At 42.8% G+C, this 26986-nt stretch overlaps 1 protein-coding gene across 2 annotated transcripts in view; it reads right to left on the bottom strand.

Annotated features, from left to right (window-relative positions):
- The window catches only part of Fbn1 (fibrillin 1), a 206071-nt gene that overhangs the window by 31435 nt on the left and 147650 nt on the right, over positions 1–26986 (bottom strand). For both annotated transcript variants that reach the window (XM_021156745.1, XM_029472540.1), the window contains exons 32-45: positions 25689–25814; positions 19295–19417; positions 19024–19146; positions 17492–17617; positions 15466–15588; positions 13689–13811; positions 13211–13375; positions 11392–11460; positions 11172–11297; positions 10423–10545; positions 9614–9772; positions 8549–8620; positions 5786–5911; positions 2724–2846 (exon numbers count right to left, since the gene is read on the bottom strand). In XM_021156745.1, the coding sequence (XP_021012404.1) occupies positions 2724–2846; positions 5786–5911; positions 8549–8620; positions 9614–9772; positions 10423–10545; positions 11172–11297; positions 11392–11460; positions 13211–13375; positions 13689–13811; positions 15466–15588; positions 17492–17617; positions 19024–19146; positions 19295–19417; positions 25689–25814 (1707 nt within the window). The remainder of the gene's footprint in view (positions 1–2723; positions 2847–5785; positions 5912–8548; positions 8621–9613; positions 9773–10422; positions 10546–11171; positions 11298–11391; positions 11461–13210; positions 13376–13688; positions 13812–15465; positions 15589–17491; positions 17618–19023; positions 19147–19294; positions 19418–25688; positions 25815–26986) is intronic.

Consider the following 26986-nt stretch of genomic DNA (forward strand, 5'->3'; position numbering starts at 1 on the left):
GGGGAATGCCAGGGCCAAAAGAATGGGAATGGGAGGGTAGGGAAGTGGGGGGCGATATGGGGGACTTTTGGGATAGCATTGGAAATGTAATTGAGGAAAATATGTAATAAAAAAAACAGTGGAAAAAAAAAAAGAAAGAAGAAAGTAAAACTCAGAATATGGAGAAGTTCTTTCTACAGCGCCTAAACAGCTTCACATGGAATTGATATCTCTAGGTTTTGGTAACAAAGATCATGGGCAAAGACTTCGGGGCTTCTTTGGAAAATTGATAGTAAAGTCAAACCTATCATGCGTATACTGAAATGGGACACTACTGTAATTGCATAGATGCTCACAGTGGGACACTACTGTAATTGCATAGATGCTCAGAGTTGGCCTTACTCTTTTGCCTCATTCCTTCAGTTTTCATTCCACCTGGTTTAGTTGGAAAGTCAGGCTGCTTATTTTCTGGGTCTACAGAACTGTTACCTCAGAGCAACATGGCCTAACTGTGGCAGAGATCATGGCTATCTCCAGTCAGAAGCCATCAATTGAGACACTGTTTATAAGTTTCAAGTGTAGGAGGGGTTGGGGTTACACTGCCCCTAAACTGTGTCTAGTCTACATAGAAAACAGTTAACAAATACCACTATTCTCGTTTGAGAAAATATTTAAAATGAAGAATGGGTGGGCAAAGAAAAGGGATTTTTTTTTTTTATGATCATAAAAGGGAGCTTCCCTTGAGAAAGGTCAGTCACCATCTGTCTAAGAGACAGGTTTTTAGTTCCCAGGAGAGCATGTCTGAGGTTTCCTGGGAGGTTTGGAATAGAGAGATACAGAGAGAGGGGAGATCATCAGACAGTGGCTGGGGATGTAGCTGGGAAAGGCATTTCTACAGGGATAGTATTTGCTACTGAGGTCAGACTGGCAACTTGAGCACCACCATCAACAGCAATGTGGAGCTAGGACCACTGTGGTTTGGAGTTTTGTATGAATTTAAATTCAAATCTCATAGGACGATATTTTTGTTTTAAATACAGGCAGAGAGGAATGCTTTGCAATCTGTTTGAAAACTACCAGGATAAGATAAGTGCTTAAAATGGTTTAAAATAGTTTTCAGGTAGGATGGCAGCCTGGCATGATAGCCACCAACTGTAATCTCAGCACTCTGGAGCTAAGACAGGGGGAGTGTGAACTTGAGCCAGCCTGAGCTAAAGAGGAAGATCCTGTCTCAAAAATCAGCAACTAAAGTGAGATGGGAACAAAGTGATTTCTAGGATAAAATACCAGGCTTTCCCTGACAGTACCAGAGGCAGCTTAGGTTAACATTCTATAAGAAAACACGGAAGGACTTGAGCTGTAGCAGGTTGTAGCTGATGGCCTTTTGCTGATCTATAAATGGCCCAACTTAGTGGCCAGAGCAAATGGTCTACAATGGCACACCCAGGGCGACCATCCAGTCTTTATTTTAACTGGCCACCTTTCACCCAGCTCCAAAGAAATAAAACTTGAAAGTAAAATGCAGGGAAGTGGCGTTCAAGCCCAATGTCACCGGGGGAGATTGTGCTTCGTATCTGCCAGGGACTCATTTTTCCTGTTCTATACCTGTTCTTTACCTTTGGGATAATCTCAGCTCTGTTGATGGAATGCCAAATACTCACACATGCTCCCTTAAACTCAACAAAACAAATCTTGGTTGGCAAAGTGATTGTTTTTTTTTCTGTTTTGTTCTTATACCCTCTTCCTACCAAGGTTTCATTAAACAATGGAAAATATCCTGTAGAGGGCAGCACATTTCCTACCACTTAATCACAGTTGGCCAAGAGAGCCGAGGCAAACCTGAGCACGGTTCCTCTTGTGTTGTTTCATTCACAAGTGAACAAAAACCCAGGAAACTCACTTGGAAGTGAACCCTGAGCAGGGTAACAACACTCTTAAATGTACAATGTAACTGTACTGAAGTGTAGGTGAGGGCCCATCTAAAGTATTACTTTGCCTCTGAGCGCTAACACAAGGGACTTTATTTTCATGCCACTAGCTAGAGAAACCCTTAGATAGTGACCAAATGTATGGCCAATGTGAGTGGACAACGTACTCTCTTCTTTATACCACATCCTGACAAAGTGGACAGCAGACATTCCTAACCTCTGCTTGCTGTAGGTAGTACAGAGGTAAGGAGACGGTCAAGATTTGCTTATTTACTGTCTTCAGGGGGTCATTCTCATCAGTAAGATGTTTGGGAAGACAAGGGTGGTGTGTGTGTGTGTGTGTGTGTGTGCGTGTGTGTATCTTTTAAATCCATTTATGCAGGAAGATCTGCTCCAACTCAAGTAAAGGCATCTAGCACAATAGAAGATATGATGAAAACCTTCCCTGTCTACATTATGCAGAAGCTAATAATAATGATCCTCTTCCTCCCCTTCCTCCTCCTCCTCTTCTTCCTCCTCCTCATCATGAACACCGATTAGAGAACTGTGGGCTTGTATATGTGGGTAATGGGTAGGGTAGGGATAGAGAGACTCATTTGTGTAAATGACTTCTTTTTTGCTTTGTGGATATTTCATTTATAAGGAAGGCAAAAAGCTAAGCATTTAGCTATTTTAACAATTTTCCTATTTTTTCCTCTTTAAATACATCCAGTTTTTCAACCTACATCCTCACTTCTATTCCTTAGCCTTAGAATTTGTAAAAAAGTGCAGAGTCAGGATCGTGACAGCAATGGCCTCTGAGTGGGTGCTACATACCGTTGCATTGACCCGTGGAGGTAAGGCGATAGCCGGGCTTACAGTCACAGCGGTAGCTGCCTGCAGTGTTGATGCATTCCGCATTGCGCTGGCACACAGGGCCATTCTGACACTCGTCGATATCTGCAAGCAGAAGAGAGTTTATTTCAAGGACAAATAGAGTCTGGCATTGAGTTGGCGATACATATGTTCTTACAATGACTCAATCATTTGAAAAGACAGCAATGGGTATTTATACCAGACTTATTCACAGTGGCAAGACCTCGAAAGAAGCCAAAATAATCCTCAGTAGGAGAATGCATCATAAATGCACTGTGGTATATTAAGATGGTAGAATATAGGTCAATATTCTAGTGAGCTGGCTAGCTACAGGAAGACATGGGAGAAACCCACATGTGGATTAATATGCGAAAGAAGCCATCTGAAAAGACTCTATAATGTTCTGATTTCAATATCTGAATTTCTGGAACAGGCAAAACTATGGGACCAGTAAAGAGATTCATGATCTCCAGGGCTCAGATTGGGTCTGGAGATGGTGGGGAAGGGCAGGTAGATAAACCCAGAGAAGCTTTAAGGCAGAGAAACTGTGATACACTCATAGTAGATATACATCATTATAAAGTCATAGTAGATATATTTGTCACTATAAATTTGTTCCATCACTGGGAAGTACAATACCAGTGGTGGATCCTATTCCCTAGGAGATGAGGCACATAAGGCTCAGGAAGGGAAGAGCTTGGAAGACTCAGAAAGTCTCAAGGTAGAAAGACACAAACAGTGCCTGGGAAGAGGAGATTCTGGCTAATGGCCAGCCAAGCTGCCTGCAAGTTGTTCAGGAAGCAGCTTTCATGAACTGTCTGCCATGTTGGGGTACGGTAGGCTTTCGGTGACATAGCTGCCTATGGCCACCCATGCTCCTGTATGGAACCACTCACCTATACTCCTATACATAACTCAGTAGACTTCCTGGTCCACTAAACAAGACTACAGAAGAACTGCATCCTTGGTCTGCTGTCAGTGCCCTATCCGGAGTGAAGAGATGTTTGTTCAGAGTTCCCCAGGAAAAGCCACAACAGAAATACATCAGGCCTGTGCTTGTGTGGTGGGAAAACCTGAACGTAGCTGGTGGAGCTTCCAGGACCGGGAGTGTCTGTCTGAGACGGGGTGGACTACACCTTTCTGTGCAGTAGGCTCATGAGCAGCATGCCAGTGTGGTGAAAGACACAGCCTCAACTCACCCACTAGTTCTGCCCTGCTTGTAAACTGTAAAGAAACAGAGCCAACCATGCCACATTAGAAGCCAAGTGGTGTGACAGGCAGGCACTTCTGTGACATGAGAAACTAACATCTGCTCATGCACTTGCTTGTGGAAAGCATAAATATGGAAGTCCCCCAAAACATTCCTGGAATCCACTCCAATTTCAGAATAGCTGAGCCACGCATGAAGTCAACCTTCATTTTCTGGTTTATTTTGACAGCTAAGAATGTGTTGGGAAGCAGCTGAGTGTATTTAAACACTCACCTTGAAGAGGAGTAACTTGTGAAATGGAAACCAAAAATCGGAGCACTTAGTCTTCTTAATGTTCTCTGAGTATGACTGTTTCTCAACACCTTTATGAGCAGAGAGAGTGGGCGGAGCCTGCTGGGTCTTCCCCGACAGCAGGGCACCTTGCCCTGGCCCAGCAGGCTTTCAGTCCCATGTATGCTGCAAGGTCCGGGATGACTTTGTACTCATGGGTGGCCTTGCCTATGTGTCCTGGCCAAGGGCAGCATTTTTGGCAACTATAAGTAGCAAAGGGGTTTTGGGGTAGGTATCCAAGGGGCTGACAAATAGAAGAGAAAATACAAAAAAAAAAGTAGCAGGCATTCTGTGACATGTACCAGAAGGGAAAGAGTATAGTCACAAGGAAGACAGCCACCTCTAGCACACTAAGCTCTGCTGTTCCCTGTTATTCCTGAAGCAGTGCCTTTTCTGCAGGAACCGATTCTTGATGGTTCCTGGAAACCCACAGCTGGGCTGTGGTCTGAACTGGCTATCTCTTTAAAGAGTCTTGGACTGGCTATCACCCCTGCCCACAACCCACACAACAAGCAAGGCAAGTGGTGCGTGCCCAGTTGGCCACAGTGGTTGAAAGCTGGCAAGAGAGCCCAACAAGTACGTGGTTACTAATGGAACATAACTCTACATGTGGATCATAAACAGTCCCTAATTTAGAAAAAGAAGGTTTGTTAATGTCAAAATATTGACATGTGTGCCATAACCCATGCTCCAAGGGGGTGACAGCCCTTTCTATAATGTGTAAAATTTGGCTAGAGGCCCACCACTCAAGCAGTAAGCAGAAACTGACTCCAGTTGTTCTAGAGAACATGCCGTATTTAGTGTGCAGCAATGCCTCTTCCACTAAAATGTAAAAGGATGCTATCTTCCCCATAGAGGAAAAGTGTGGAGTGTCACAGCAAACACTGGGCCTCACAGGCTGCACACACAGCAATGGGAGGCCACTGGAAGTCCATGTGTATGCAAGCCAATGTTTCCCATATCAAATCAATTGGTTCTTGCCATTTAGAATTCTCTCGTGCATTTGGAATATTGGTTTTACCATTGTTTCCATTGGGGAGAAGCAGAATCTCTGGAAGAGAACACCGACTTTGACATTTAGTTAAAGATGACTGTCCTCTTGTGTTCGTTTAGGAGAGGATGAAGCAAAAGCCCTCTATCTGATATACCCAGAGCCTCAAAGGTCTTCCCTATCAGCTGGGAATCTGATATATATCTTGTGTTGGGGAAGAGGTTCTAGAATGAACAGTGTGGCTTTCCCACTGGGAATCCATGAAAAGGAAAACAGAGAAAACTCACGTGGGTCTCTACCACGTACTTCTCTTAATCAGTTAATGTTTAAAATGATATTTTTGTCAACTCCAGTAGGCTTTCCCACAGTGTATTTTTCTGTTCTGACTCTTGAGCTGAGGTTCCAGTGTCGTAGAATTGTGGCAGAATTTGTCAAGGGTGTTAAGCAGCTTGCGAGTTGCTTCATTTGTAGATGGGGTACAGTCACACTTACCTTCACAAACCAGTAACTTGTCGTTATAGAAGAATCCCACGGGACACTCACACCTGAAGCTGCCAACCATGTTGATGCACACTCCATTTTCACAGACCCCAGGGATCTCCCGGCATTCATCAATATCTAAAGACAGAGAAGCCCCTTGTGAGCGGCAGTGTGGTCCATGATCCCATGCAGACCGAGACAGGGTTAGAAAGATGGGCACTCATGTGTCTATGTGGAGTCCATATCTTTTGGGTTGAGTTTTATTGCGAAACATCCAATTAGTAAGGTAGGGACCACTACAGAACAACATATACACCAGATGAATACGAGCTGACTGAAAACATGGTCTGCTCAGAGGAAGGCTGTTGTAATAGACTGTTTCCTAGGGCCAGAGGGTTGGGCTTGCCTGCTTCTCCTGGATGGCCTCTCTACTTGCTTGCCAGACCATGTCCATTGGGCAGGCATGTACAGTATGGGCTACCCTCACGAGTGTCTAGTCCCGAGGCTTCTGCCTTTCTACAGAAGCACTTGTTTCCTTACAATCAGGAGGCTCTGCAGGATATTTTCTTGCCTATGATGTAAGGAGACAGCTCTGGGCTAAGGTAGGGTTTATAAGATCAGCAGAAACTGCAGAAGAGCACACCCTGAAACAACAACCTGTCTGTCCAAGGCCCATTTCCAAGAGTTTGATTTTGTTTGAAAGCAAACTGATCACCTTAATGGAAAACACAGCTTAGTTTCTGCAAGGGAGATACAGGCTGTGAAACTACAAAGGGGATCACAGGAAAGAAGGATCTCAAGGGAGGAGGGAAGTAAGAAAGCAGGAGTGAGGCTGACTGGAGGGAGGGAGGGAACTAGCCAAGGGGCAGCAGGGGTGGGGTGTAGGGGAGAGGAAAGGGCAAGAGGCACCATTGTACTTGTGTATGGGAAATGTTATGATAAAGCCCGTGGCTTTACATGTTAACCTAAAAAAACAATTAAAAAAATCTCTAAGGGTATACTTTCATAACATCACTATTTTGAATACAGGTAATTTTGACTTTTGGCACTAATGTTAAATAGCCATGTGAGGTAAATCACAATTACATTTGATCTGCAAACGAAAATCAATTTAGAATCACTCTTTTAGTATACATTAAAGCATGAAATAGGGTCACACACATTTGTTGGTTCTAAATAGAAATGATGTGTTATTACCCAGCTTAGCAAAAACAGACCGAGTCAAATCCCCAGTCACTGCTAGGACAACACGACAAAGGGATATTACTAAATGTTTTCTTTTTCTTTTCCTGTCTTGATTTTATTTCCACTTGGAGATGTTCGTATTTTAGGGTGAGATTAATAAACATGCTATATGGTTTTAGACACACAGGAATGGGCTCTAGATGCCAACAGTTCTAAAACCTTTCAGAGGAAGGCTATAAGCTCAAATAGAATAAGCCTTTATTTTGTCATGACAGAATTTGGTAATAGTAAGTACATTGGTGAATACCATGTTTCTAGTTGCCCAGAACTAGAAGCCAAGAAAACTGTGAGTCAGGACTGGGTTCTGGTTCCAGCTCTGGTACTGATTAGCTAGGTGGCCTTGGGTGAGTCCCTTCCCTTTTCTGGGCCTCTGTCTCCTCCACTGGAAAGCAAGGAAGTTGGACGGGGAGACTGGAGGTCTTCCCAGGTCTGCTGGTGGATGGCGCTAATGCCATTTCAAGTCTTTGCTGATTGCCAACTGTGGGGGCCAGGTCTTGCTGGGTTACATGCCTGGACTGCCCATGGAGACCCATTACCATTAGAGGCCACTTAACTCCCAATCACAGATTCTAGACAGATTAAAAGATGTTTGGGAAGGAGAAAAACAGAGCAGCAAAGGCCAGGTGTTCCATGCCAATGTCATTTAGCAGTTTTTCTTTCCAGACCATGAAGTTTCTTTGGATGTTGACTGGCCTGTGGAGCTGTATGGATTTGGCACTAAGAAAGCCTGCTGATTGCTGGACCAGGCCCTTGTTTTCTTAAACAAGGTCACTGGAAAGGCTGATGTGGATTTCAGTTTTACTTACTAGGAATAAGGCAAGACAAAGCAAGCCGTGGTGTCTGCTACCAGACACAGTCGCCGAGGCTTAGGGGGCATCTAAGGATGGCTATAAATCACACCACAAGGAGGATACTTTGAGACCGCATCAGCTTCCACGGACTTTGGTGGTATTTGCTTCTAAACCACAAGGGCACAGTCTATGCTGGCTAACCTTCGTGCAACGCTCCTCAACCCATGGCGCTTCTGAATCTAGTACAAGCTACTACCCCACCACAGGGTCGGCTTAAGCTCCACATGAGACCTCATATTGAAAAGGCTTTTATAGCCATGAAATTCTCTAAGCAAGAGACCCAAAGAGAGGCCAAGAGAGATAGAGTTGATAAGCAAGGGGGCTTTGGTTAACCAATCTTTATAAAAGAACTGGAAAGTCATGTTACACTTAAAAATCAGGTAATTAACATCAAATGCAATGTCAGCTGGCCCTGGCCTCCCTTTGTGGACACCTAGGGCCGGATTCACTAAGCTTGATGGTTACTTCTTGAAAAGCTTCCTAGACCCCTTAGTCACGAGCAGTAAAGACATCTATCTCTTGAAAACAGCTTGAGGCCTCATTAGCATTCTTTCCTTCTCAGAAAAGGAAAAAGCAAACCAAGGAAAACCATGGTGTGTATGCACCCCACTTTTAACACAGATGCAGAAGCAGAGGACTCCCCCTAACCATGCTCACAAGGACACAGGCTACAACTCACCCACGGGTAAACCGGTATAAATGTCAATCACAAAGCCGGGCCTCTGGCTCCCACAGAGGGTAGCAAACTCATCTGCAAAAGTTAAACAAAGGCGGCATAGGGGTCAGGAATGAGCGAGAATGCACCCACAGAGGAAAACACCGACTAAAACATTTATGAAAATGTATCCATCAGAAAACATGCAGATGTCACATTGCCTGGGACACAGACACTGAAGGAAAATGGCCTTCCAGCTGACAATGAGGGAGAGCCAGGTTTCCCTGTCCTCCACCCTGGTGGCTGTGTCTGACTTTCATGTGGATCCAACTTGCCCACTTGGATCTTTGCAGCTGCGTGGCAAACGATTTCGAACACAGAGCCTTCTTTCTCCCTGGCCCAAGACTAGATTTAAATTTTTTAAAAAAGTTCATCTATTTATCATATTCACTTCTCTGATGTTCCCAGTGTTTTAATTATGTGGTGGGAACTCTGAAGTAATGCTAGCAATGTTTATTCTTTTGTGACATGTTGAATTTACTGGTCTGGTTACAACTTTGGATATAAATTAGGAAATATACTAACTACTCTTGTCACTTGGTTTTCCAGCAGGAAGAACCTCAGGACCTCTGGAAGAACAGTCAGTGTACTTAATGGCTGAGCCATCACACCAGCCCAAGATGAAATAATTTTAAACCTCTAGATAAAAGACCCTCTAAACAGCCTTGAGAGGACTGGCATGCACTTCAGAAGTAAGAATCTATGCTTCACGTGTGTGAGGCCCTGGCATCAATCCTCAATCCTTCTCTACTTTCTCACCAAAACCACATTCAGGATACACTGAAAGTTTGATTCTTAAATACATCTAAATACAGGCCTTATATTACTTTAATGCTCAGGTACTCTAGAACAGAACATGGAGACTGAAAGGCAACTGAAAGGTTAATAAACGCTCACCTTGGTAGGTCAAGTTTTCTCTCTGAAACTAAAGAACACACCTTTTCTCTTTTTATTAGGGCTGATTTTTCTCTAGCAATTTTTTCTAGCTGATTGAGCTACCATGATGGTAGGCAGGAAGCGAACTGTCACCTGTGCTTGGGATGGGGCACTGTTCACAGGGTTTGTTCCAGGCTCTGCCGATGTTGTAGGAGCAACAGCACATCTTCTTGGTCATGTTGAACAGGAGTTCTCCATCGCAGGTCTGGTTGTCGGCGTAATAGTTTCTGTAGCATAGACTTCTTCTCATGTCTAGAAGAAAGGAGAGCAAGGGACCTGGTGATCCCATGGGATCTCCACAGCCCAGCAGAGCACAAGAAGAGACTCAAAAGGCAAGGGTATGTGGTAATCCAGCTATGATAAGAGTAGAAAACTGTCATGCACCCAACTTCTCAGCTACCCATGCCGCTACAAGTGCCATACAAGCGAGGTACTTGGAGAAAGGCACTCCCGCTGTTCTGTGCCACAGGATGAGGTCATTACAAAGTGCAGCATTAGCAAACTTTACACGGCCCTCCACCCGCTCTCCTCGTAACAATCCTCCACTGCTATTTGGCAGGGAGTCTCTTATTTCCGATTCAGGATGTTTTAATGCTGTAGGTCAGTGCTGTAATATAATTGTAAAAAGACACACCTATAAGTCAAAACGAAAGAAGTACCATTAAACTGTTTGGCATCTTCCAATCTCACATTTTAAAGAAAACCCTCAACTGCCCCGTGCCACACACACAGCGATAAAAATGCCAAATCTACAGGTTACATGAGCATGTTGGAGGCGGGCTGTATCTCACTCCAACAGTTCAAAGGAGGCAATCACTCTGCAGAACAGCAAACACCAGTTGTTTGACTGGACTTCGAAGGCGAGAGCCACGCCCACATGCTTGAGGTACACTCGGACTCACCCATGCAATTATTTCCCCCGTTCACTTGCATGTAGTCTGGAGGACAAATGCAGGTATAGTTGCCAACAGTGTTGTAACATGTCCCCGGACCACAGATTCCAGGAGTCTCACATTCGTTCACATCTATAATCCAAAGGAGAAAGTGTTACACGACCATGGAAACAGTGTTCTGGAACAGGAGGATGCTCAGTGTCAGTGCGTATGTTGACAGTAAGGAGCAAAGCTTCTACCCAGAGGACCTAAAACCCAGGTATGAACAGCAGGTCCTCAGCCTGTGGACATCTCTTCTCTAGGTTAAATTTCAAGAAGGTTTTCAAAGCAGCTCATGCCTTCTGATATGAACGCTTAAAAAAAAGTCCTCGGTGTTCCCCAAAGCACTGAGAGATGGAAATGGGGTAAAATCATAGCTGTCAAGTATACCTCAGAAAGATAATGACATAGTTCCTATGTTCATAGATATAATCTAGACTGCAGCCAGCAGCAACCGGCAACAAGGCAGATCACAGGAATATTTGTTAACCGTGAGTCTGAGCGCTAAGTCAGACCTAAACACCATGATGTTCAAATAATTCTTATGGAAGAGGTCTCTTCCCTAACTGGTCCATCGAATCCTGGATGTAGATGGAGTCTCCTCACTCCCTATCCCCTACCACAGTCCTTGGGCTAATTGTTCTCAAATTGAACTTGGGGGAGAGGGGCTGCTCAGTCCTCAGTATTTGAGGTAACATATCTTGCATGCAATCTCTTACCATCACACACTCGAGTGTCTTCATTCAGGTAGTAACCAGTTGGACAGCGACACTGGAAGCTGCCAAAGGTGTTGATGCACTTCCCCCCTTGGCACAGCCCTGGAAGCTCCTGGCACTCATCGATGTCTGTAAGAATGAAAACAACGCATGCCTTCAGGACTTGAACGAAACTGAGGGCATCCAAAAGGTGTTCGTGTTAAGACAAAGGAGAAACCCTTACCTTCCAATATAACGGTGATGGGATTTGGACGAAAACCTTCTCCTCCAGGGCAAAGAATTTTATACTCAGCTATTGAAACAAGAAGTTCCACATGAGTTCCTTTGAATCTAGAACTTCTAAAATAATATCTTCAGGAGAAATGCTGGCACATATGACTGAAAGTGTTAACTTTCCAGAATCTTCAGCTCTTGTTTACCCATTTAAAGCAATCAAACATCTATCTATCTAAGCATGCATGGGCCATTCCCCAAACATAAGGCCACTGCACTGATCTTGGAAACCCAGTTATTATGGTTGTGTATTCTTGTAAAATATTTTATTCTCTATTGTCTATCACTGCCTATTAAGAAAGAGTCCCTCTCCATTTTTGTTTCCTGCCAACTTCACTCCATTTTGGTTGTATTTAGTATTCTTTCCTGGGTGTCCCCATCTGCCCTAATAATGACTGTCAGTGTGTCTCTAAAACTCTCTCCAAAGAGTGCAGGAGATTCTATGCTCTTGTTTTCAACCTTCTGCCATTCTTAATGTCTAGATATTTTTTTTACTCCTCTGTGTCACACATGTGATGCTAATATCTTGATTTCCCTCCAAGTCTAATTTTTTCCAGCATCTTATAACTTCTCCATCAAGCAATAAGGATTTACATAATTATTTCTTCCAGTGCTATGCCTCAGAATGCAAATGAAGTGACCCACCCATAATATCATCCTGAAGAGCATGAGACTTGTTCTTTCATGATTATCAAAGTCTTGCTGTGCCTGGCCCTTGCCCTGGCTTTTTAAAAGCACGTGGATTCAGATATGTTCAAATTCCCATTCTAGTTTGAACTGGTGACTTCTTGCTAATCATTATTATTCTAAAAAGCTGAATTCCATATTTCCAAATCCTAATCTGGGTTTGCCCTCTTGATATCAATGGCACTGGGTGTCTGTCTTCTTCCTTACTTTTATTTTGCTCCTCCTTCGGGTGTCTTCTTACTTACATCATGTTCTTCTTCAATGCATAGCTCAAAAGTTCGCAAAGTGGTCAGCACCCACCTTTATCTGTAACTAAACCCTCTCTCTCTCTGAAGAGGAAAGAGAAGCTTGTGCCAGCCAGGCTGTGCTGGGTGAAATATTCTAAGACCCTAGTCTGGCCAAGATCACACAGCCACCACTCAAAGAGTCCCAACTTGAACCTAGTGTGTATTTTCTGTCAAATGTGACTCCAAGCCTATACTTCTTCCTCTGTGGTTGAGGCCTGTGCTGAATTAGAGTTCTTATGTCTGTGTTCCACTCTACCTAATGGCTGTGCATTCTTAGAGGGCAGAACGCTGGCTTTCTACTCTCAACTTACTTGACAAATATTTTGAGAAGTAAATAAATGACCATTCTCCAAGAAATGAACCAACGTTCATCCCAATATACCCTATAAGCAGCAGGCACTGACTTTGGCCAGACTGGCCACTCCTGGCTTAAATCAAAGTGTACAAGACAGAAGCCCTTCTTTAAAGGAGGTGTATTCTTTACATCCTTCAAGTTGAATTCTGAAAATCCCATTCACATATACTTGAAAACCTTGCCCTGGAAATAGTAAAGTATTCTAACTTCTTACTAGGACAGAAGACACTTCCTGACCTACATAAGCTTTCAGGGCAAGTCAGAGAACCTTTTGGGCTCCCACATACTGGACTGACAGGATTAATCTGCCTTTCCTATCCTACACATGAAGACAGTAGTGGCTTTGCCTTTATGGATCTAGAGAGAGCTGGACTGAAACAGAGCAGTAGATATATGTAGGAGTAGTTGTAGGAGTAGTAAGATGGAGGATGTCTACTTACATGTGTTCACAGAAGGACACAGCTCACATGGGGTTCCCCAAGCTTTACCCAGTGAACAACAGCAGGAAGCCTTAGAAACACCAACTCCAATTTCATTGCTGCAGGCTGTATCTCCATTGTCTCCCCGGGGTCGGATATCCAGATAGCAGTTTCCAGAGCGAGTATCTATCATACACAAATAAAAAAGTGTCAGGCAAATTCTTCCTGTTAGAGGCATAAGAGGGGTTAAGAGTCAAACTTGTTTCTCAAAGTAATTTTTAAAAAAAATCTTAATTTAAGTGTACTTAGGAAGCTGAAAGTGTCCAAGAATATATATTGGTCATTTTCCTTCAGAAAAGAAAGCTCAAAGCATACAATGTGTTTGAGAAATATTTACATTTTTATGCTATTACTTTTGAAAACATAAGAAATGGAATATTCAGTGATGGTTTTAAAATAACAAACAGTAGGTGTCTGGGGAAACTTTGAAGGATCTTACCGACACAGCCGACACGAGTTGGATTCAGCTCAAAATCTGGAGGACAGTCGCATGTGTAACTACCGGGAGTGTTGACACAGTTTCCACTGATGCAGGTGGTTGGATCCAGGCACTCATTAACATCTACAGCCAAAACAAATGGGCAGAATTACCCAGCATCCCATGTGGAATGACGTCACCAATGGCAGTAGCAGCTAGTTCAGGGCTCCTAACGAGAACTAATCAATTCCTCCATTATGCCTAGTGATGCAACCTTCCACCTCTGAAAGGCACCTCCCCGGCAGGGAACTGTGTCATATAGCCGTTGCTCCAACCCCCACCCCTGAACACTTTTACCCTTTGAATTTGTCATCAGAATAAAATGTAACTTTGAAGCTAAGAAAGCTATTCCAGGCCAGGTAACTAATGGCAAAACATTGTTTTGACCTCGGTCAACCAAAATTTCAGATATAGGTTTATAAGAACAATTTAATATGTGTGGCATGCTATTTTGTCAAATTAGAGTAAGATGCCCCATAGAACACTTGGGAGCAGATGTTCTCTGCTGTCTTTTCTGCACACACATGTGGGAGGCTTAGTGTGTTTCTTCAAGCTCATAAAGAGTCCCTCCCCGCCCAGATGCTGGACTCAACAGTTATTTCTCTTTTGGCATCCATTCCAAAACTATGTACAACATTCCAGAGATTTAGGACATGGATTTTTTGACAAATTCTAACCCTGTACAACCCTCTACTCTATTTTTAATGCTTAAGAAATACCCCAAACTAGATAAATGGCTTTGGAGCAGACAGCCTAGGGAATTGGGATGCTTGTCCTGGGGTGTTCCCCATGGTCTGAAAATGCCGATATCCTCCAGGATGAGACCTACTTTCTCTGTATCTTGAGTAGGAAGGTGGTCTAAGAGAGAAACTTGCCATGACTGTCAGCATGACTTTTCTTGGTACCAAAGAGAGCTATGTGGCAGCCTGCTGGGAGCTATAATTTTTCTAATTTTTTTTCTTGTGTTCCCTGGGAGTCCTTTTCGCTACAAAAATAGACTCCTGTATTAAATGGAACTAAGAAGACGGGTCAGTGGGGCAAAGTATTTGCAAACATGAGGGCACAACTTGAGATCTTCTGCACCCATATAATCCTAGGAGTAGGAGGAAGGAGAAACAGGAAGATCTCAGAACTCTTGCCAGCCAACTCAGCCAATCAGTGAGCTCCAGGTTCAAGGAGACACCGAGTCTCAGCAAATGAAGTGAACAGCAGCGGAGGAAGACACTGGAAACTTGACTCTTGGCCTCTATGTACATTTGCACAGACACCTAACATCTACTTGTACCCCCAACCACTGCCACACACAAAATAAGTGCACGGGCAGCCCCTATGTATCAAGCACTCTGATACTCAGGTCAGAACCTGAGCATGGATGGAAAGGTGTGGGTACTGCATCGGAAGGGTAAAAGGAGCCAACTGGAGGTTTCAGGGCATGGCCTTTGAAAGGAGGTTCTGAGGATGTATTTAAGCAGAGAAGGAACTGGAAGGAAGCCATACAGCTAGAGCACCCCAGAAACTTCTCTCTGGAGCTACAAGCTCAAGCCCAAACACACAGGCATGTCCCCTGCCTTTGTATACTCAACTCTCATCAGTTCCAGGCCTGAGAAATGAACCCTTGATTCTTAATGCCTTACTCTTCCTTTGCTTTCCTCTGTAGCTTGTGTGATCCTGGTGATGCCCAAGCAACAGCATCCCTGGGGATACCTGGGAGCCCATCTTAACATCCATGATACCTTACCTGTGCAGTTTCCACCACTTCGGTCCAGTTCGTAGCCAATCTCACACTCGCAACGGAAGAGGCCGGGGAGGTTGTGGCAAGTTCCAAAAACACAGATGTTTGGAAGGGAGCACTCATCGATATCTTGGGGAAGGATTACAAAAAGAGACAATTTTATTTTATTATTTTTTTAAATTTCTACTGAATAAGCCATCCAATAAAATTAGGCAATGGATATCAGCATTAAGAAAATGCAGTCTGCCTGACATCAACATAGGCAGCTTCCTAGACTTTCAGGGGATTTGTCTGTACACAGAAGCCTTGCTAGTGACAGGCTCTGTTTCCTGGGGCCCATCACATGCTAAGCCATAGGCTGTACATTTTCGAGGTAGCCATCAATCTTCTTTGTGGTATTTTATATAGATTTACCTTACTGTTGTAATCAGGAGCCAAATAGAACAAGATAGGGATGCATGCCTGCTGAGGTCCACAAGAGACCTACACACCGCAGAGCGAAATATTCTGCTTGTGTGATGAATAGACACGTTTTATTTTCATACTGGAGACTGCTTTAACTAGGCATGACCACTCTGTCGGTGATAGTTTACACTAAGAACAAACAAACCAACAAAACCTTCCTGTAAATTTTAAGAGAAGCAACATTTGCCCCATGACTGTCACCATAGGTGGCACAGTACCTGTTTCCCCTGGGTTTAGGGTACAGAAGCAAACAAGGCATTAGGCTCATGAGCAAGGCCTCAGAAGTTTTGCGTAAGTGCTGCATTTCTAACATGAACAGGATAAAGGACCCCCAAGGGCTCCGTAAGTGAGGAAAATACAGAAATGAGTATGTAGGGCACAGCTGAAGAGGAGTCTGAGTTCATATCCATTTAATAAGGAACTGCTATTGGCTAATGCACAAATTGGGGCCTTGCCTCAACTTCTGTCAGTCCTTATCATTTGTTTATCTCTCCCGAAATCATCTCAGCTCACTGTAATCCCCAATTACTTTCAATGAAGACAGTGTACTTAGAGTTGACAAGTGTGAGTAAGGAGAAGAATCTGCTGCTTCCTAACTGGATCCATCCTGAGTCACCAGGTTCCCAGGACGCTTCCTGTCTGACCAGTACTTCCCAGAAAGACAGAACTTGAAGCTGAGAGACCAAAGCAAGTGGAACCATTCCAGGGAATTCTCCTCCAGGGACATGGCAAATCCCGCTCTGTGTCTACATGTGTGAGATATTTAGAGAATGTTCTAAGATATACTTAGGACATTACTCCACACAAGGAGCCAACTCTCTGCTGCTATTATCTGGAATCCTTGACTTCTAGAAACCAAAGCCTGGCAGAAATTAACAGCCGTGCTTCTGTATTTATAGACAACCCTGAAACAGAACACCAGGGGATCTGTCCTTTGAGATCCCCGCCCTCCAGAAGTAGGAGTAACCGAATTGCATTAGATGAAGTATACATGGTCGCATGTTGTCTCTTTTGTCCTATGGTGTAACAGTGCAAATCACTTGGCCCAGATTTTCTCTGCATAAACAGGAGTGGTCTGCCTGAAGGTATTGTAACCTTATACTAGTTCCTTGTCTTGGTGTGACAAAAATTCCCCCAACAGTAGCAAAGTCAAGAGTGTTTCTTTTAGATCATGCATGCTCCCGGCAGGAAAGCCCTGCCAGGCTGTGGCAGGAACATGAGGCAGCTTTATGTATTATGTCCACAGTTGGGAAGCAGACAATGGTGAATGCTAACGTTCAGCTTGATTTCTCTTATTTTATCGAATCTAGGAGCCCAGCATATAATAAGGTGCTATGCAGAGTTAGGATGACTCTAGCTCAGTTAACCTAATCTAGATGCTCCCTCAAGGCATGCCTGGAGGCTTGACTCTAGGTGTTTCTAGATCCTCTGTAGTTGACAATACCATCATACAGCTCTGCCAACTAAACCAACGCTTAAATGTGAAGACAAGACACACTTCAGGTTTAAAGTAGGAAAAATCCAGTGATGTGTGAACAACCAAGTCTCACAGCTTCTCCATGCTTACCTTCACAGGCCTTCCCGTCAGCGCTGGGCACGAAGCCCATGTCGCATTCGCAGCGGTACCCGCCAGGGGCATTGAGGCACTGGCCATTGCCACAGAGGTTCAGGTTCTCGGAGCACTCGTCGAGGTCTGCAGACAGAAACACAGGCTATGCTTTTGCAGTCAAGCGATTTCCAATGCCCCAGGTGCTGTAATTTTTTTCTAACTGCCAAGTTCCAACTGTACTTCATCATAATCTCCGTTTGATAAATTTAAACCCACTGGTTTTCTTTTTGGCCAATATTGAATATGCAGCAGTATTGGGTACAGATTCAGAACTCTGAATGCTAAATCGCTTCTAGTGCTGCAATGTGAATATTAAGTCAAACTCATTATTCAGACAGATCTTTTCACCCACAGAAGGGACATGTTTGAGACCTGAAAGAACATGTCACAGAGTATGCCCATATCTCAGGCTTCATGCTCAGCTCAAAGAGGTCACAGAGGAAATGGAGCACTAAGTTCACAAACATTAAATTCTGAGCATATGAAGCACTGATGCCAAATGAGTGTAATTCAAATATTTTTTCCAAGGGAATAAGACAAAACATTCCTGGATTGGACAGAGATGATTTGAGCTACAATAAAACTTTCAGTGAATTTCAGCAAGCTACTCAGTTGTCCTTAGCTTCTTTTGTACTCACTAGACAGCTTATTATTAATTTCATAATGCCAGAGAGAAATTAGTGCTTGTTGATTCATTTAATTAATTTAGGTCGATGTTCCAAGTCACATGGGTGACTTAAAAGTATGGGTGACATAGTCATACTACTTTATGGCCAATGTCCTTGACACAAGAAGTACTGTCTTTGCTGATATGCACGTGCACAATGAAGTCACATAGTCCTGCAATCATACATATTTAAATTCCCATTGCAAGTTTATGCTTATTCTGTGACTTTTAGTTAGAGGTAGGAAGACAGATGATTTTGTGAGTATATCATAAAGTGAGAGAAAGCCTTACAGAGCAGTTCTGAACTGTTGTTCTGCTAATACAGTGATGGGAATGATGTGGTGAGAGCCTTTATTGTTTCCTCATACAGAACACCACATTGCTGGCCTTATGTATCTTCCTAGAGCAAACTTATCCTTGGGTTGGATAGGGATAGCAAGGCAGCAGTGAGAAACAGGTATGGATACACAAAGGAAAACACACATAAAAGGTGACATGACCTGCTTTAGAATAGTGATGCCATTATATGGATTGACATATGTGCATACAAATGTATATGTGTAGATGTATGTATGTCCATGTGTATGTATATATATATATACATATATATATATATGTGTGTGTGTGTGTGTGTGTGTGTGTGTGTTGGCTTTTGAGGTCTCCTTGGTGACTTGCCTCCAAGGTTTTAGATTCCACGGGAATACAGAAAATATTACTGTTACTTGACCGGCATGCCCCAGTCTTCAAGAAGAATTGTTGGTCTGATATGGGATAGTGTGCTTTTCCAACAAGAGTTACATGGTTGTTTCCAAAGTAAGCCTACCTGTACAGGTGAAGCCATCCCCTGTATAGCCGTCCTTACAGAGACAGCGATATGACCCCATGGTGTTCTTGCAGTCCGCGTGTTGGCTGCACATGTGGGTTCCATTAGAGCATTCATCCAGATCTTAAAGAACAAAGTTTAAATCATTAGCAACACCATGATATTTACATTGAGTAATGTAAAAATTACATTTTACTTCCTAAAATGAATACTTCTGTGTTTCTGATCCATGTAGCTCATGAATATAACTTGTGCTATTTTTCCAGTTTACCTGTGCACTTAATGCCGTCTCCAATCCAGCCAGGACTGCAGCTGCACTTGAAGCTCCCTGCTGTATTTGTGCATACAGCATGTCTGCCACAGTTGTGTGCTCCAATCTCACATTCATTGATATCTGAAAAGTAACCAGCGCTTTAGGAAAATGTTTGGCACAAAAGCTTTAGGGGAGGGGGACTTTTTAATGACCTACAAATATTCAAAAGTGGATTCTCTCCCATCCTCACTATGGCGTAACAGACAACTTAGTATCCACACAGATGCTAAGCTCCCTACCAGACAGTTTTGCCTTTTAATTTACAAAGGCTGAATGACATGGTCATTGCATTTGTGGTTGGTATAAGGTATTTTTACTCTTAAATTTAAATTATTTCTGTTCCATTATGTTTTACTTTTAGAAGCTTCTTATTTTAGGTATTATCATCTCAATCACACGCAGAATATGTTGCTTAAGGCACTACAGCAGTCACTCCTCTCTGGCCTCCTAAGAGTTCGCAGCACACTGCACTCTTGGATATTTCATGTAAAACTCAAGTCAACCTAGAGAGGACTCTCATCAGAATTAAGAAATACAAGATTAGGTCAAGTTAGTAAAAGGTCAAAAGCAATTTTAAATTTCTCCATTCTTAGGAACAAGCACAAAATACAACGATGACAGGTTTTGTGACATTCTTTTGTGATGCCACTGATAATCGTGACATGAAAACACATAGGGAAGAATTATTTTTAATGATCACAGCAAGTTGTTTAGGTAAATTTTAATGTGGTCTCAACAGTCACATGAACTGACAGAGGTCATAGGGCAGGCCAACATAGACTCGTAGCTTTGAACTCATGACTGGGAGCCTTAAGTAACTGGACAAGAGAGCCCATCACATTCCCAGAAATAAAGAAGGCCAGTGTAGGGATAATTGTGCTGAATGTCACATAGGTGTTTATAAAAGCAAGCCTCTCCAGGCTTGTCTAATAGACTCCATAGCACCAACAGAGATGTCCACAGGCATGGTAGTCCCACACTGCAGAAGGTAATACACTAATCATAACTTTTGTGGAGTTCTGTTTTAATTTCCTTCTTTTATTTGTCATAATATTTGGCAACTAATTGTTGGTGGAATGAAGGAGCTGCTCCAGATACTCCAGAAGGGCTAGGGCCTGAGTGTGAAGTGTCCCACATGGGCTCCTGTGTGCAGCCCTGGCTCCCCAGCTGTGGTGCTGTTTGGGAAGGTCAAAAGGCCTTGGTACCATGGCATAGGCAGCAGATGTGAGCACTCAAGCCAGGCTTCAGGATGACACCTGCTTCCTGGCCAGTGAAGACATGCCATCCTGCAAACCACTGCCACAGGTATGGCTGCTCAGCTGTCGTCCCTCCCCATTATGACAGAATGTCCCTTGAAGTCACAAGGCAAAATAAATCCTCTTTCTCCTCAGTTGTTTCTATCGGGTGTTCCATTCCCACAAGAAAAGTAATGGATACAGAACTAAGACAGACTTTAAGTAGAAAGGACTAGAATTCTGTCTTGGGATTTTTAAATTTTCAGAGAGGGCAGAGATTAGACCCCACAGCCAGTAAAAGGCAAAGCTAGGGTTAGCCTGGACTTGGTTTCCCTGGCTGCAGACACTTCCCTTGGGACAGGGATGTGTAACTAAGATCCTTAGTTTAGTAACTTCAGTTTTATTTTAAACTTTATTTTAAAGACTTAAATGTTGATGCAACTCAGATAAACATCCATAAATCTCTTTTACTAAGTATAATTTCACAGTTAATCAGAGGCTATCAATCTGCAATATAATCCTCTCCAGTCTTCTCTTTATTAGCATATATTCACTGTATAAAATGGATCTGGTTATAGTTTCATACATGTATATCATGTCCTTGGACCATATTCAACCCCTAATTATCTCCTTTTTTTCTCCTTTGTCTAGTTGTCTAGTGGTCAAAGATACCACTATTTTCATATGCCCCTTTACCTTTTCCCTTAATCTTGCATTTAAGATGGGTACTTCTTTTGATAGAGGAATCTCCTTTAGTCACTATTACTAAGATTTAATATAAAATTAAAATCCAAGAAAATATTTTAAATTTTGCCATGTTTTCAAGGTGAAAGAAATTCTAGTTGCAAGAGGGTGTGTGTTGTGAGCTTTGGGAGACCTGGGAACAGTGATTCAAGGATCATAATCAAGTCTCACGTTGTCAATACAATGGAGCATATTAGCTAGCTTATGTTCTCAGTGAGTAAGACACAGGTGAGAAAGAGAGCAGGTGATACAGTGCAAACACATTTCGGAGTTAACAGCGTTAGCGTAAGTATGGATGCCTGCGCGCGCACACACACACACACACACACACACACACACACACACACTCAGGCACACAACGACTCTTGCTAATTAACTGTTTCCATGGCAAACTTGGGCATGTGGAGGGGAAACTGAGCCATAAGGAAAACAAGCAAACAAAAGCACAGCACTGTAACGCTCTTCAATAGCATGAGGGAAACGGCACAGGTCTGCCAAGAACGTCTCTTTCTGTACAAATGTTCCCTTTTCTCCACAAGTTTGCTCCAGACAGAAAATTCATTTTTCAGAATAAGTGGAAGCCAAGCAAAGCAAAGAAATTCAAATTCAGGCTGACACTGCAACCTTCTTAACCCCACAGGTCCTCTGTCACAAAGGCTCACACAGGTCCTCTGTATAGGGCCCCCCTGAAGGGTAAGGGTGAGCGGCAAGCAGACTCCGTGGCAGGACTTTCCCTATGCCCACAAATCTGCCACACAGGTACGAGATGCATATTGAACTTCTGTAGCCTCCACAGCCACCATACAGAGAGAGAGCTTGTCACCTACAAACGCCTGTCTTTCTGCCCCTCGATAGCATCCGTCCCGTGGATCCTGAGCCCGTGTGCTGGCACATAAGCAATCTCTAGAATTAAGGGCTGAGGAAGAGGGCATGACAGCTTAAATGCAAGTGCTACTTGGATTTCTTAATTTAGGTCAAAATTTGAGCCAAGACTATTAACCGAAGAGAACACCCATGGAGTTTCCACAGGCTGACAGCCAGCGGAGGAAAATTAGTGGTGATAAGAAAAGCAGGAGGAACTGACCGGCTGCGGCATGGAAGAATAGGACTCTGAGACCCGCCAGAAACAGTTCTCATGTGAAAGGAAATCTTGCTCTTTCAACAATTCTGATTTTATCCACTAGTTAAGTGATCATGTGATGTCAGGTAGGTTCTAAAAATTAGCTTGTGAAAGTGAAGACCCACTTGGGTGGCACCCGGCAATGACTTTATCTTCTTCCCATTACAGTTACTTAGAATGAGCAGCAGAGGTCACAGGAAAGCTGTGACCCCACCCACTTAAGCCAAAGACAGAGGATCTGCGTCCTAGGTTCCAAGCAAACACACATTCTCTCTCCATTAAATCAGACATTCCCTTCAGCAGTATCCACAGTTTGGACAAAGCTTAAGAAGAAAAAAAAAATGAAATGCTTAGCATCTGTGTGGGCTGGGAATGCGAGTCAGTGGGTGGATTCTTAACGCTGCTGATGTGATTGGGAGAAGAAAACATGTTTATTTGTTAAAATGGAAACAATCAGTAATGACAAGGGAGCTGAAATATTTAGACGGAGCTGTAATAGAGCCCAGAGGGTGATTTTAGTTCTCATGAAACAAAGTCCCTCCTTAGGAAACAGCATATGTGTTCTTAATAATTGCTTCCCAGGGTACTCATTTAAAAATCTATCCAAATAAGCAGGGTGTGCATGTATGTGGTGTGTGTGCATGTGGGTATGTACATGTATGTGTGTGAGCGTGTGTATGTGGTATGTATATGCATGTGTAAGTGTGTGCGTACATGTGTGAGCATGTGTGTGTATGTGGTGTGTGTGTAAGCATGTGTGAGTGTGTGTGTGTGCATGTGTGTGTGAGAGTGTGTGTGCTATGACAGAGTTGCGACATTTCTTTTTGCTGTTACTTGTAGTGTGTCTTGCTTATCCACATAGGCAAGATAAGTATCTCAGTTTACACTAGTTGTCTGGGACATTATAAACACTCCTCCTTAACGGGACCATCACCAAGGTGACCTGACGGTGCTCGAAGCTATGAGTAATACTGACTTGAAACCAGTCTGAAGGAGACCTAGTTACGTGAAATAAAAAGACATTTTGGCTGATTTTTAAAAATATGTTTTCAAGTGTGTGAGGCTTGCCAGTTCCTGTCTGTGTAAGTCATTTCCGGTCCAGTGTGATACCTTTGGCTGCTACTAACAGGGTTATTCCCAGGGGATCTTTTCTTTTCACCCTAATGCAGCCCCTCCTCCCATAGGCTACTGCAGAGTTCTTTGCCCAAGGGGGTTGTCTGGTTAAAGTCAGATGACTCTGATTTGTTTATGATCACAGACCAGCGGGAGAACCCAGAACACAATCGAGGAGTCAATCGAGGAGTCTTCTCTTCCAGACATGAATATCATAAACTATTCTACTGTGATATTGCTCACAAAATTTGAGGCATTTTCCTACAGTGCTGGCTGGATATTCTCAAACTGAAAAGTCATTTTAAACTGCAGTTGAAAAAATAGGAAGGTATCAGCCCTTCTGAAAACAAAACAAAACAAAATAAAACAGTGTTTCTCTGGGTATACTTCTGTTCATTGGGCTTACTAATAGGTGACTTCTGTACTGTCACATTGGCACTGACTCAGCCAGCCCACAATGAGTATGTCCTGTCCCCCCAGTCTTTGCATCTCTGCAGATTCAATTATAAAAAATTTCCCTTTAAAGATGGATTTTCATGCATGTGTGGCAAACAGTTATATTGAGGTCTCAGTAGACTTCACGTTGCCTCTAGGCATGTTATCTGAAATAGCAGTAAGCTCCCGTACATCATATCTATCATATCTACCTGTAATGACACAACAATAGCATGGACATAACCTGTGTTCATGGTGAAAGACCTAAAATAACCAGCTGCATGTTCACCAGTTAAATGGACTTTGGAAAGTGGAGCTCGACAGACTCTGCCTCCAGTCAATGAAGACTCTCCCAGAGACTCTGTCTCTTCATGATCATCACGGCCCTCTGAACTTCAGTGAGCTTTGTTGTTTTGTTTTATTTTATTCATTACAATGCAGCAGTGTTAGTTTACCCTCCTCTTCACGATGCCAGACCACCATCCCTTAGCAAGCCTTATATTGAAACTGGAAGCTGATGATAAATGTTGAACCTGAGAGTCATTTGTACCTTAGCATCTATGTGGATGAGCTCCTGTTTACCAGAAGGGACCCCTAGCCAGGATTTCTGTGAGAAGCAACAAGGGAGCATAAAAGAATTTCAGTATTATGCCTCTTTCAATGACTTGGACATCCTGTCATCTTTGAATCACCAATAACATTACTGCCATGTATTAGTAAGATTGACAATTAACAAGTCACTTTATAACTCATAAGTATATTTTGATGCTTTCTTGAAATACACTGATACAATTAAGAGGAGGAACCATACATTATTAAGCTGCCACTATGGCAGTTTTAATGTTTAAGTCACAGGGCCTTGCCAAGCAACTTTTGGAATTCAAACCTAGCCTATTACTTCTTCAATGTTTTTAAAGTAAAGTTACCATTCAAGGTCACCATGATGTTTTAAATTATGTCATATGCCACAATCTGTATCTTTAATATAAGTTATTATAGTAAAATGTTACTGTCTACCATTGCATGTGTTTAATTTCATTATTTCATGTTTGAAGACTACATCTAAATACTTATGAAACAACGTCATGGCACAGAGTAGCTTCTTCCACTTGGTATTTAATATGATAGCCTGAAAATGTTGCGTAAGGGTTTCTTAAGTGCTATTGATAACAAATAAGAAAACTGTGAATAGTTCAATTTCTTTATGCCATTAGCTAAGTCACATGGATAAAGACTTGTTTAGGCTAAAAAGTTAGTGTATCCAAAGCACTCTAACTTGAGGACTGGTAAGGACAGATAAAATCCAGGGCGTTTACTTCAAAAGCAATCTTAGTTGCAAAATGAAGTGTTGGCAAAAGAAGGTTGCTCTGACAAACAGTTATGAATCTTCAGGAAGCAGCATGCTCACTAATGTGATTTGAAAGCATGATTCTTAACCTATAAAGATTACACCATTCATCATGTTCACGTATCCAACACAGTGCACAGTTATTTTCACAGATAGAAGGATAGGCTTCATTTACATTGGTTTTAATAAAGCATGGAAAGTTTCAAAGGGATAGAGGCTAAATTGAGGAACTATGGAACATGAAATAGCCACAATACAGTTAAAAATGTAAGTTTAAAAAGGTGTTAAATTACAATTATTAGGGCAGTTTCTTAGTTACTTGGCACATTTTCAATCAGTATGAAACAGAAAGGATACCTGTACAGCCCGTCTTTCCTTTCTTCCCTGAATATCCCATATCACAGTGGCAGATGAACGAGCCTTTGGTATTTTCACAGGTCCCACTAAGGCAGATGTTTGGATTCAGGTCACACTCATTGACATCTGTAAGATAGAGATACAATTCATATGTCCAAGTTTCTGCTGTAATGGATATTTTCTCCCTGAGAAAAAGAACTATGATAAAAACTAAGAAAAGGTGGGACACTTTCACTAAAAAATAATCTTGGAAACTAAACATTATAAAATATTATATTTAGATGCTTTCTCTCAGAAAAAAAATATAAGGGACTCCATTCATACTGGCATGTGTTAGTGCTGACTACCCGTGCGAGCTGCCTGTTATCGGGTGGTGAGTACACTCACTAACTCTTGATGAATAGAAGCTCATTTATGGGGTGGTTTCTCTAGGAGACATCATTCTCCGTGGGAAGATTACTGTGATTCTGACTGTGTGACGCCTACAATTTATGGGAAGAGAAGGATCAGTGGTTAGGAGCATTGGCTGTTCAATTCTCAGTACACGCATGGCCACTCACTCCAATCCTAAGTGACTTGATGTCCCCTCCTGACCTCCACTGGAACTAGTCATGCATGCAGTGCCCAGGCATACATGTAGGCAAACATCTGCCCATATAATAGATGTGCTCATAACCCACCCTAGGCTCCTATTTCTGGCCAAGAGGGAATGACCTTCTCATCAGAAATAAACTGAAAAGAAATTCAGAAGTAAAAGTGAACAACAGCTAGAGAAACTCTTCCTAGGCCCTGGATACGAGGCAACAAAAACACAGTGATTCCTAAGATAAAGAAAAGAAATTGGGTTCGGCATTGTTCTCAGATTATTGAAGAGTAAACTCAGCCTGGGACTTTGGAAGAGGTCACCCCATAGAACCAGATAACATCACTGGCCTGGGTAAGTCAGGAGAGGAAGGCTTCTGCAGATATTCAGAGCAGTGGTGAGCTTGCTCACGCACAGAAACAAACTACCCAGGCCTGGGGCCGCGCTGTCCAGTGCAGCACTCCTCCACATTCACAGAAGACTAACAATGGTACCCTTTCCCCACAACTGAACTAGAAAGCCTTATACTTCACAGGGAATGGAGCAGCCCTCCAGAAGGGTCTTGCCTCAACAATACAGCAAAAACTGTTCTCAGCTAACTGCTGCTTAAAAGTACGACTTGTAAAAAGTATCAGCCTGGTTCCAGATGACCAAACCACATCCTCAAAGTTCAACAATACTTCCAGAACACAGAGATAGCCAGCGTTTAATCCAG

The sequence above is a fragment of the Mus caroli genome, chromosome 2, assembly GCF_900094665.2.
Source record: "Mus caroli chromosome 2, CAROLI_EIJ_v1.1, whole genome shotgun sequence".
In the NCBI taxonomy this organism is placed as follows: Eukaryota; Metazoa; Chordata; class Mammalia; order Rodentia; family Muridae; genus Mus; species Mus caroli.